Source organism: Oncorhynchus kisutch, linkage group LG18 (genome assembly GCF_002021735.2).
Source record: "Oncorhynchus kisutch isolate 150728-3 linkage group LG18, Okis_V2, whole genome shotgun sequence".
In the NCBI taxonomy this organism is placed as follows: domain Eukaryota; kingdom Metazoa; phylum Chordata; class Actinopteri; order Salmoniformes; family Salmonidae; genus Oncorhynchus; species Oncorhynchus kisutch.
Genome location: NC_034191.2, coordinates 52,215,669 through 52,227,587, shown reverse-complemented (window position 1 = coordinate 52,227,587; position 11,919 = coordinate 52,215,669). Strand labels below are relative to the sequence as shown.

General features: G+C 39.8%; 1 protein-coding gene across 1 annotated transcript in view; it reads right to left on the bottom strand.

Moving 5' to 3' along the window:
• Nucleotides 1–11,499, bottom strand: part of LOC109886395 (coagulation factor XIII A chain-like) — a 28,802-nt gene extending 17,303 nt beyond the window's left edge. The window contains exons 1-5 of the mRNA XM_031795292.1: nucleotides 11,346–11,499; nucleotides 7,260–7,442; nucleotides 4,623–4,919; nucleotides 907–1,019; nucleotides 650–757 (exon numbers count right to left, since the gene is read on the bottom strand). Of these exons, the coding sequence (XP_031651152.1) occupies nucleotides 650–757; nucleotides 907–1,019; nucleotides 4,623–4,919; nucleotides 7,260–7,442; nucleotides 11,346–11,499 (855 nt within the window). The remainder of the gene's footprint in view (nucleotides 1–649; nucleotides 758–906; nucleotides 1,020–4,622; nucleotides 4,920–7,259; nucleotides 7,443–11,345) is intronic.
• Nucleotides 11,500–11,919: the final 420 nt, after the last annotated feature.

Here is an 11,919-nt window from a genome sequence, read left to right as displayed (position 1 = left end):
TGAAATGAAATGTTCAGAGTAATTTGATAAAAGCATGCAAAAGGAAATTGAGTGTTTAATTAAGGCCAGGTACCGGGGTAATTGTTTCCTTTATTCATATCACAGTTACCTTTTACCAGTTGAATGTAGACACAAATATACACTTTTTTTTTTTTACACTTTTTCCTGAAATATTATATCAAAATAATCTAGTGAGGCAATATCTCATTCAATATGTACTGTATATGTGTAAGGACCGACGCTGGAGATTAGAGTTGAACATTTAATATGTAACGGACAACAAACAGGACAGAGACAGAGTCAGAACCGGGTATGCAACGTCAAACGAACATTAATCCTGAAGCGGGGAACAGACAGATATAGGGGTGATAATGACACAGGTGTTGAGTCTAGGTGAGTCCAATAATCAATGATGCGCGTGACAGGGGGGGAGGCAGGTGTGCGTAATGATGGTTGCAGGAGTGTGTAATGCTGGGGAGCCTGACGCCCTTGAGCGAATCTACTGCGAATCACATTCTGTGGATGTAGACTGAAGTTCAGGTTAAATGTTTGGTACGTCTTGTGGTTGTGAAAAGCACTTGGCTCTTAGTGCTTAAACTCATTTTGGAATTTGTGTAGTGTGCTTATGTCATCGGCAAATAACACTCACCATTGCAGAGCCGATCCTGCAGACTTTGACAGCATCGCCTCTGTTTACTAGAGGCATGTGTGAGTCATCCAAGATTTTGATACAGGCATCAAGAATCCCTTCCACAAACTACAAGAGAGAAATATAACCTCCAGCCTCAAAAAAGGAACAATAATGACACAACTGTAAATGTGTGTGTAAAGTATACACGACATTAAGGTATTTGATCTGTTTGTGTGTGTGTGCATGGGGCATGTGTGTGTAGTCTTTTAATGTACCTGACCATAATACCATTGTCTTCCATCACCTGATTCCTCCTGGTATATGTAGCCATTTTCATTCATCACATACTCCTGCCTTTCTTCCTCATTGGGCATGTACACTTCATCATCTAAAGAAATCAGAAATAAATTGCAGCCTCATTACCAGAATCTGGTCATCTGTTACTTTAGATGTGACTTGTAAGGATGAGAATTGGATGTTCATCATTGATTTCTAATGCCTGACCTGTGTCTATAAATTAATTTGTGTCACTTGAACTAATTGAGACCGTGGTCGCATGTCCTAGAAGGAAGCCACGTCCTGTTGAGCTCCGTACGCTGTCTGGCGTCCAAGTCTTTGCGTTCACACAGCTGATGTTCCACTATCTGAACCCTCCTAACGGCGCATTACATTGGCGGCAGTGGTGTTTTGAGCGTTTTTAACGTCTGTGGAACCTATGTCTTCTGAAGTTATCGCTGGACTAAAGTGACATGACCTTGCTAGGCTGCATGCATGCTAGCCAGGCCTACTCTAGCCCTATGGAGCAAGCATACGACGAGAAGCATGGGCAGCTTTCTCTGCACTATCATCTCCCTCACTGCTAGCTTATTGGATGGGCGAACAGTGAGTACTAGACTGCCCACATGTCTGAAATGTCATTACCAACTAAGTACATTTTACCCAGACTTTGACACATATTGGACCTTCCTTTTGCTTTGTGGACGTGATGGGAATGGAGCTTCTCCCGCCATTCTGGACGGGTGTGAGCCGTGGATTATACAACTTGGATGCGACAACAATTCTAACTACTTGGCTGCATGGAGGCACCCTCGAGTGGGAGAACTCTGCTCTCCGACCGGCTGGTTACCCATATGGGATGGATGGAGCTGTGTGGGAGAACTCTGCTCTCCGACCGGCTGGTTACCCATATGGGATGGATGGAGCTGTGTGGGAGAACTCTGCTCTCCGACCGGCTGGTTACCCATATGGGATGGATGGAGCTGTGTGGGAGAACTCTGCTCTCTGACCGGCTGGTTACCCATATGGGATGGATGGAGCTGTATGGGAGAACTATGTTACCGGCTACTGTTTGTGTGAGGGACTTTTGTATGAATGTGAAACCGAAGGAGGCCTTGGTGATGCGTTTCCCATATGACTGTGGGCCTGCTATGTGCATGTGGACCGCGCCTGATCCTCTTTGATGGTTTGGTGAAAAAGTTTGTTTAAAAGAGATAATATGGACTGAATGTTATTTTACAGTGTTGTTGTATCGGCTTTTGACATTTTGTATTTTGTCAGTAGAATTTTGCATTTAACCGTGGACCTTTAACAAAAAGAAAATAAAAGAAGTGACTCCATGTTTTTCTTTTGTGAATCAAAACATGCTTTTCATGCAGGCTACAGTATCTCATCACTGCCAGATTTTTTTGGGTGTCATGAATCAACAAATTAAACATTAAAATATTTCCCAAATGTTCTGTTCCTAAACAAGTATAGTGTATTTTTTCTATTTACGAAACAACAACAATTTCTTAGTGGGAGGGGGACGAATGTTAGGATGAGAATTGATTTTCATCATTTAATACTCATGTCCAAGTCTTAGCTTTCATATAGCTGATGTTCCACTCTCCGAATCCTCCAACCGGCGTGTTACAGCATGCCACCATGATTTACACTTGATAACATGTGTTTCTCATGTGATTGCATGTGATCACAAGCTAATGTGATAACTTGTGTTCACATGTAAAAGCAACATGTGATAACATTGAACTACACATGTGAAAACATGATACCATGTGAAATAAATGTGACAACATGGTGATGCAAATTTCAACATGCGAAAAATGCTAATTGTATTTTCAAGTGAAAGTTGTTTACATGTGAAAAATGCAACTCCACATGTGAGAGTTAGAATACTCAATTCAGGTGATGTGAAATGTTCTTTTTTTTAATGTGAGAAATCACATTTTTAAGCGTTTTCATTTTCAGTTTCACATATGGTGTCTCTTTTTTTATTTACATGTGATAATTTCAGCTCAAATGTGACATTTTTTAAATTTTCCTCATGTGGATAATGTGAATTCACACGTTAAAAAAATTAAGGGGAATGAAATTATATGGGGGTTTCAAAGTAAGTGGTACGATGTTCAGATAAAATAAATAAGTTTTACACTAATCAAGGATTAGTGTAATCAAGGATTTGACATGATCACTTAGTACTGACTTTTCAATATGACCCCACCTGGGATTTCAACTCACAACCAATGGATTTGGGGTACACTGATCAATCTGCGGCGCTGCAAAGTCTGTACTGTAACGTTCCTCTACACTTTCATTACCTATAATACATCTCTGCACATGAGTTCCATCTGAATATTCTCTGATCATTGAGGATGTGAGTGGTTTTCTGTATAGTTGTCATATGTTGGTGGGGCATATTATTATTGTAAATATGTTTTTTCTTGAGTGTATTTTTAACAAAACTGGGATTAAATTGACTTCAATCCAAATTGTTGGAATACAGGTTAAATCAGTCATTGAATAAGACGTAGTGGAGTAGCAGGAATGTTGGAATACATTCAACTAAGAGGTTGCGAGTTCATATCCCAGGTGAGGACATGTTGAATAATAATTACTGTATAAACATACACAATGTAATCATGTGAAAGTGTCAACTATTTACATAGTATGTTAAAAGCACTGTGTATTCATCCTAACGTCACATTTTTTGTTTGCCGAGTGTTACGGATACAGGTATCCTGTGTCTGTGTGTATATGTATCCTGTGTTGTTTTCTCTCCTTCTCCCCTCACAGGTGAAAATCATCACTCCCCAATCAGTCACCAATCCTATCATCAATCAGAAGACACACCTCCTCCTGTTTCCTACCCTATCACAGTTCCTTTCCCTTGGTTTAAAAACCCCATCAGTTGTTTGCTCTAGAGCGCAATCTCTCTGTAAATGCCATGTCTGTAGGTCTCTGTGTTTCACGCTCTCTTTGTGTATTAACCTCTCTTTTGTTTGAGCACCTCCATAGCACTTTTTCATCACCTGCGAGTATTGTTTTGGTTATGGTGTTTGTTTGTTTGCTGGTGGGAAAAGGGGAAACCAAGACAACTCGCCCATGGGCATACACTACCCGTAGGTAGACTTTGTTAAATAGACTAGTTAGAACTGGGCGGACCACCCACTGTATTTTTGGTTGGTTAGTTAGCTATTGTTAAAGTAGGCTAGTCTAGCTTAGGGGTGTTTTTGAATACTTATTGTTTCTTTCCTTGGGTCCAGCTCAGCCCCTTTTCCTACTTCCCCCCCCCCCCCCATTACCGTGTGTTTACAAATAAACCTTGAGTTTGACGGTAGATTTCAGTTGTCGTGGTTATTTCGTTCTCACTTTTACTTTGTCACAATTCTAATTTGCATGAGTTATGTTACGGGTCTCATTACCATCCCCCCTAGACTGTCGGGCCAAAAGGGATTCGTAACACCGAGGCATCACCTGTGAAATCCTGTGAATAATATTAACGTGAACATTTGAATCCACGTGTGAAAGGTTAAGTTTCAGTTTAAGTTTTCCAAAAAAACAATTTCACATGATTTAACATTGAATGTCACATGTGAATTCATGTGATTTTCCATGTGTGAAATCATTTGTTTTTTCCCGTAAGGGGTGTATAATGCATATGTTTTATCTTATCTTAAGCGGTCCGAAGAGGACAAACAAAGATTCCACTCACTGGACGCCCAGGCGTTGAACAGGAGGTAGAAGTCTGTTCCAGAGTCCTTTTGTGTCCTTGAGATTCCATTGGACCCGATGACCGCCACACTCGTGTAGTACTTCCCGATGATGGCGTCCGCAGAAGGGGTGATGCCCACCACGCATGCATCCCCTTGTTGCTGTATTATGCGGCCGGTCCAATTCCCAGTTTGTGAGCCGCCAAAGGAGATGATGATCTTTGTGCCATTCAACATGTAGGTATTGATACCTGAGGGAGAAGGTGACATGACAGGGGAAACGTCAACACATGTAGACACTCATGTTTCCACTGCACTCTTAGTATTTACTATGACGTTATGTGGTAACAATCAATACTTTCTGGTACATTCTTCAAATAATTAACCTCAGTTGGTAACAAATGGTAGCTACTGTTTTAATGAGTATTGAAGAAACCAAGCAAGTAAATCATAAGTTATTACTGTGTAATTATTGTGTTACCATGATATTTATTTGATAAATACCTGATAATTTTCTGTACTGTAAAATAAAATGGCACCCAAAAAATAGTTAACACATCAACCAACACAAGTCAAGGTCTGCTCAATATAACAACAACATTACAGAAGATACTGTTGTTGGTAGTCTGTGAAGCGCGACTGCAATAAAGGTGACCTGGAATGCAACAAACCATCAGTAGTGGAAAAAGTACTAAATTGTCATACTTGGGTAAAAGTACAATCTTTACATCAAATTCCTTACTTTTCTTGATTTTCTTGTTTTTTTATTTATGGACATCCAGGGGCACACTTCCAGCTCTCACACATCATTTACAAATGCAGTATTTGTTTTTAGTGAGTCCATCAGATCAGAGGCAGTAGGGATGACAAGTTTCATTGATAGGTGTGTGAAATTGACCATATTTCTGTCCTGGCTGAGCATTTGAAATGTAATGAGTAATCTTGACTGTCAGGGAAAATATATGGAGTAAAAAGTACTTATTTTCTTTAGGAATGTAGTGGAGTAAAAGTAAAAAGTTGTCAAAAGTATAAATAGCAATGAACAGCTACTCAAAAAAAGTACTTAAGTAGTACTTCAAAGTATTTTTTTACATAGTTACTTTACACGACTGCAAACCATTAACTGCAGATGGACTGCTAGGGTATGCTGCTCTAGCTGCACATATTTAAATTCACATACTCTATCTTCATTCATAACACTCGCATAATTTCAACAAGGATGATGCATTTCCATTTGCACCATTATTTTAGAAGTGCCTCACAATTACCACGCAACCACTCTCAAATCCATCTCTGCTTAGTTTTTTTATGTCCTATTCTCAAAACCTTTTGAACACAAACTACAAATTTCACAGCAGATGTAAGAGGACAACACCACATTCAGGGAGATAAAAAATATATTGAGCATGAAAGCCTTTTCAAGGCATAAGTGAAAGGTAAGTCGCTTGAAGGTAAAAAAAACAATGGTGTCATACTTCTTAAGCAGCCATTTTGCTGTCGTTCCTATTTTGTTTGTACTTAGTTGACATATTGCAGTTTTGTAGCTGACACTAAAGGGCTCGATACAATCCGTGTCGCGGATGTTGCCGTGGTATAATACGATTTAAATTTAAAAGCAATGTTCCTGCGTTTGTGGAGACTGCATTCACAGCAAACGCTGCCATCTCAATCGGAAATTACCATTCAATTTCAATCGCGTTATTCCCCGGAACTTCCGCAATATGGATTAAATCCAGAACATTGAGCGGCAACTCTTATCAATTCCCCTGTGAGAATGATGTAAGCATTCAGTATAATGTGTGAAAGAGACCCTGGCGTCACGCCCTGACCTTAGAGAGCCTTTTTTATTCTCTATTTGGTTATGTCAGGGTGTGATTTGCGTGGGCAAATCTATGTGTTCTACTTCTTTGTTGGCCGGGTATGGTTCCCAATCAGAGGCAGCTGTCTATCGTTGTCTCTGATTGGGGATCATACTTAGGCAGCCTGTTTTCCACCTGAGTTTGTAGGATCTTGTCTTTGTATAGTTGCTGTTTAGCGCTACAGAGTGGTACGTTCGTTTCGTGTTTTTTTTGTTTTGGTGTTCATCTAAAATAAAGAAAGATGTACGCTTACCACGCTGCACCTTGGTCTCATTCCAACAATGGACGTAACACCTGGACACATCCCTATTCTACACCCTTCTTCCGAAGTGTGCACTTGCACACTCTCTTTCATGGATTCAACAATAGCGGAAACTCCCTAAATCCATGATGGGAAGTGTGCAAGAGCACACTTGGGGAGAAGTTTGGAGAATCGGGAGGCACCCCAAGGTTACTATCAACAGACGTTACAGATGTTTAGATGGGAATGTGTCAATCTGTTTTTCTTTCAACTTGGCACTTTTATATATTAGTGTTTCTGATTGGCTACAGAGGCTAAACACAGATGACAGAGAGAAGACTAGGAGAGGAACAATTTTAGTATTGAGATGCAACTTCACCTCTAACACACCGACCACTCCCATGAAAACTATTATCAAATGGTGAACACTATAATTCATACATCACCGTCAGTGAAGTCAAGCAATGCATGTAATTTCATGTTTATCCAGCAGAAAGGAATTTACAGGGCATTGGTGAAAATATGTAAAATCTTCTTACCAATGTAAAACTCAATCTGGAAATTGTCACTGGGATTTACGGGCTGGTTGAACTGGAGGGTCATCTGAAACTCTTGGGCTCTGCGGATGATGAGAATGTTGTTTTTACCTTCGTACAAGTGACAGTGGTGGTTGCTTTTGTTCTCATTTTGCATCATGTCCACTCTCACACATTCCAGGGTGGCTGCAAATAAGGAGATCACAAGCAAAATAATGATGTTTAGATAACCAGGTAACAAACGTAAAATCTTTTGGATTAAACTTTTTGGGTAAAAAGGGTACTTTTCAGGATGTCAGGTCTGAGTGTGCAGTCAAAATGGGAACAAGGATTTCTGCTGACCACTTCGACCGTGCAGAGTTGGCACACATATACAGCAAATTCTCCATTGATAAAACAAGAAATTAACACTGAGTGTTCAATCAAAACTGAAACAGTTGAGTCTGTGGACTCATGTAGACACCAGAACAGTGGTAAATTAATACACTGCTTAGTGTAAAGCCTTATTAAAAACATTTCCCGGAGTGCCTTGCTTTTCAAGTAAATTGTCGATTTAACACCCATGACTGTATTTGTTAGTGACAGAGACATGATTGTTGCATTCATCCAATTTATGCCCTATACGTAGAGGAAAGGGTACCAAAAGTTTTTTTTGCGGAGGGATTGTTTGGGATGTTTGACTATAATGTGTACACGTTGATTGGTTGGTACAATTTATGCTACACAAAACTAAATTACATACAGTTTTCTAAACTAATTCAATCTGTTAGTAATTGGATGTATTTTACCAGTTACTGAGATGGTTGTTCCAGTTTAGGTGATTGAGGAAGATGGTTTTTAGGAAGAACCTTTACATGATCAAATGGTTATTGGTAGAACCCTTCATAGGGGGTTCAAGGTAGAACCATCTACGTAGGTTTCTTTGAAGAACCCTACATAGAACCCTAGATAGAACCCTCTACAACATGTTCAATCCAGCACCAAAAAGGGTCACCCTATGGGGACAAACCGAAGAACCCTGTATGGTTCTACTTAGCACCTTTTTCTAAAAGTGAGATCCTAAGTGAATATGTATTTCTTTTATATATTATATAACGCAATACCATGTGTTCTTCCTAAGGCTTTATTTTGAAGGCTTAGTTTTACCCTAATACAGCTATTGATGTTACGTTTGATACCGAAGCTAAGAGGCATGTGTCAAAATTGCTAAGCAGTTTACTTTGAAGCAGTGTGCCAGTGCCTCCGACACTTTATCAGAAGCATTTGATTAACAATGTCCAAAACTTTGTTTTGTCGATCAACCATCTGATTGGTTTGGTATTAGTTTCGGTAGAAGAGAAAAAGACTACCCTGCGCACACGCTATGGCAGCGTTTCCCAAACTCGGTCCTCGGGACCTCAAGGGGTGCACGTTTTGGTTTTTGCCTCAGCACCACACATAATTCAAAGCATGATGATGATGATGATGAATTCATTGGTTGAATCAGCTGGGTAGTGCTAAGGAAAATAACAAAATGGGCACCACTTGAGCTCCCTAAGACTGAGTTTGGGAAGTTATCAATAATTTTTCAGCATGCTCTATTGCAGGTAGTTTTTTTCAATTGTTTGTTTTAATATCTATTTTTGTGCAGGTTCATTGATTGATTGATTAATCTTATGCTACACAAAGATACATAGTTTTCTAAACTAATCATAACGATTAATTTAGATTTTTTCCCCACTCCTTACAGAAATGTTTGTTGCAGTTGAAAGGTTTTAGGTAGTCTCTGCACAATGTTCCTAACTCTGGCACTCATTCCTAATGCAGGTTGTAGGTGAATAAAAAAATCTAACTATTGCTTATTCTAACTATACATCACTTTGCTAGTCAGCATAATGTGACTTGCAGGAAGGTTTGCAAAATTCTGGTAACTTTCCCAAAACTCCCAGGTTTCCAGAAACCCTGGTTGGAAGTTTGCTGGAAACAGAAAAAACAAAATCTTTCAAAAACTAATTTTGAAACTCTACTTGCAGGCCTGGTGTGGCCTGAGGTATGAACTGGGATACAATAATGCACTTATAACTAAAGGTGCAAAGGATGACCTTACAGTGTACCACTACAGTGACAAGTGTTTGTACCCCTTTAGGAACAAATCTAAATCTGAAACTCATGGTTTACAGTAGTGATGGGGAAACAAAGCTTCTTGAAGCATTGAGGCTTCCCAGCCAATTGTGTTGAAAATAGGTTCATTACTAGATGCTTTCATCAACACAGTGTAGGCTTGTGGCGCCGTAGCACGTGCTCACTGTGCTCACTCTCCAGCTTCAGAGATTTTTGCAATTCGTTCCAGTCATGGGCAGCAGAGAACTGGAAGGAAAGACAACCAAAAGAGGAATTGGCTTTGGGGGTGACCAGTGAGATATACCTGCTGGAGCGCATGCTACGAGTGGGTGCTGCTATGGTGACCAGTGAGCTGAGATAAGGCGGGGCTTTACCTAGCAGAGACTTGTAGATAACCTGTAGCCAGTGGGTTTGGCGACGAGTATGAAGCGAGGGCCAACCAACGAGAGCGTACAGGTCGCAATGGTGGGTAGTGTATGGGGCTTTGGTGACAAAACGGATGGCACTGTGATAGACTGCATCCAGTTTGTTGAGTAGAGTGTTGGAGGCTATTTTATAGATGACATCACCGAAGTCGAGGGTCGGTAGGATGGTCAGTTTTACGAGGGTATGTTTGGCAGCCTGAGTGAAGGATGCTTTGTTGCGATATAGGAAGACTATTCTAGATTTAATTTTGGATTGGACATGCTTAATGTGAGTCTGGAAGGAGAGTTAACAGTCTAACCAGACACCCAGGTATTTGTAGTTGTCCACGTATTCTAAGTCAGAGCCGTCCAGAGTAGTGTAACATCACTAGTTACAGGCCATATCAGACATGCAAGTCACATTATGCTAATTTATAAGGCTATGTGTAATTCCTATTAGAATTCAGACAGTGTGTGGATATATCCAACTCTTCAAATGTGTTTCATCTGCAACCAGTATTCAGAATGACTTGAAGAATTGACAAGACACATTTATAAAACTACCCAAACCATCTACCTAAACCATCAGTAATGGGTGCAATAAATCCAAGTAACATATTGGATTACTTTAGAAAATGTTTGTAATTTAGATTTCAGTAGCATAAGATTAATGATACTGAAACAAACAATTCAAAAAGTCTACCTGCAATAGAGCATGCTGGGAAATATGATAATGATGTGCATGGTTATGAGCTTCAGGCCCCTGTGTTAGGATAAAACTAGGGCCTCAAAATAAAGCCTTTTGAAATACATAATTGTATTGTATTGCTTTATATATCTCTCTCTCTCTATATATATATACATATATATACATTAATCTGAAAATATTTGCTTAGGATCTCACTTGGTGGATGAATGCAACAACCATCTATCTGTCACTAACCATTTATCTGCCTCCCAATTGGTGCTGCATCTCAGTGCTAGAGGCATCACTACAGACCCTGGTTTGATTCCAGGCTGTATCACAACTGGCCATGATTGGGAGTCCCATAGGGCGGCGCAATTGGCCCAGCGTCGTCCAGGTTAGGGTTGGATGGGGTAGGCTGTCATTGTGAATAAGAATTTGTTCTTAACTGACTTGCCTAGTTAAATAAAGGTTCAATAAAAAAAATTCAAATGCAGTCATGGGTGGTAACTCTACAGTTTACTTGGAAGGCAAGGCACTCTGGGAAATATTTGAATAAGACTTTACAATAAGCAGTTTCTTCATTTAACACTTTTCGGTGTCTATATGGGTCCACAGACTCTGGTATCAGTGTTGTTTTAACACTCTTAGTGTTAATTTATATATTTTTTTAACACTGAAGAATTTGCTCTGTAATGTGTGTTGATCTCATTTATCATAATCGGCCAAGGACTGGGGTAAGAAATGGTGATGCATATTTTTTTTGTGTATGATGAATTACTTACTGATGACAGAGAATTGACTAGTTCTCTCTCTTTTTTTCTCTCTCGCACATTCGCACGCACGCACGCACGCACACACAAACACATACTCCCAACACTTATTCTATTTATCTTGTACCATCACTGGAGGGGCCATGGGGAATTGCCACAGCCTCCCCAAAGTCCTCAAACTTGGGAAGACGGTGGTCATCTTGCTCAGCATTGGAGCTACAGATGGGGCTTTCCAAGCGCCCAGGGAAGTTGGACCCGGTACAGTGTGCAGAGGAAGACATGTTGAAAGCAGGGATCAACAGTTTTCGCTGTTCTGTAGATCAAAAAAAAGATTTTAAAAAAGTGGTCAAGGAGATATGTATTGTATTTACAAGCAGAAAATGCTTGTATCTATGATAATTGCATAACATATTGCAACCAGGGCCGCACCCAGGACCTCGGAATTTTTTTCAAAAATAAGAAATCGAAACTTAGTCGGGTTCTCAACTACAAATCAAATCTAATTTTATTTGTCCCATGCTTCGTAAACAACAGGTGTAGACTAACAGTGAAGTGCTTACTCAAAGGAACTTTACTGTTGAGAGTTAGGATATCAGAATTCACAAGGTGCAATTTCAAAACTTGGTAGTGCATCAATTAACCCATGTCAGTTAAAATGTTTTAGATTGGTATATTAATCTACTGCTAGGTATAGTTGTAGT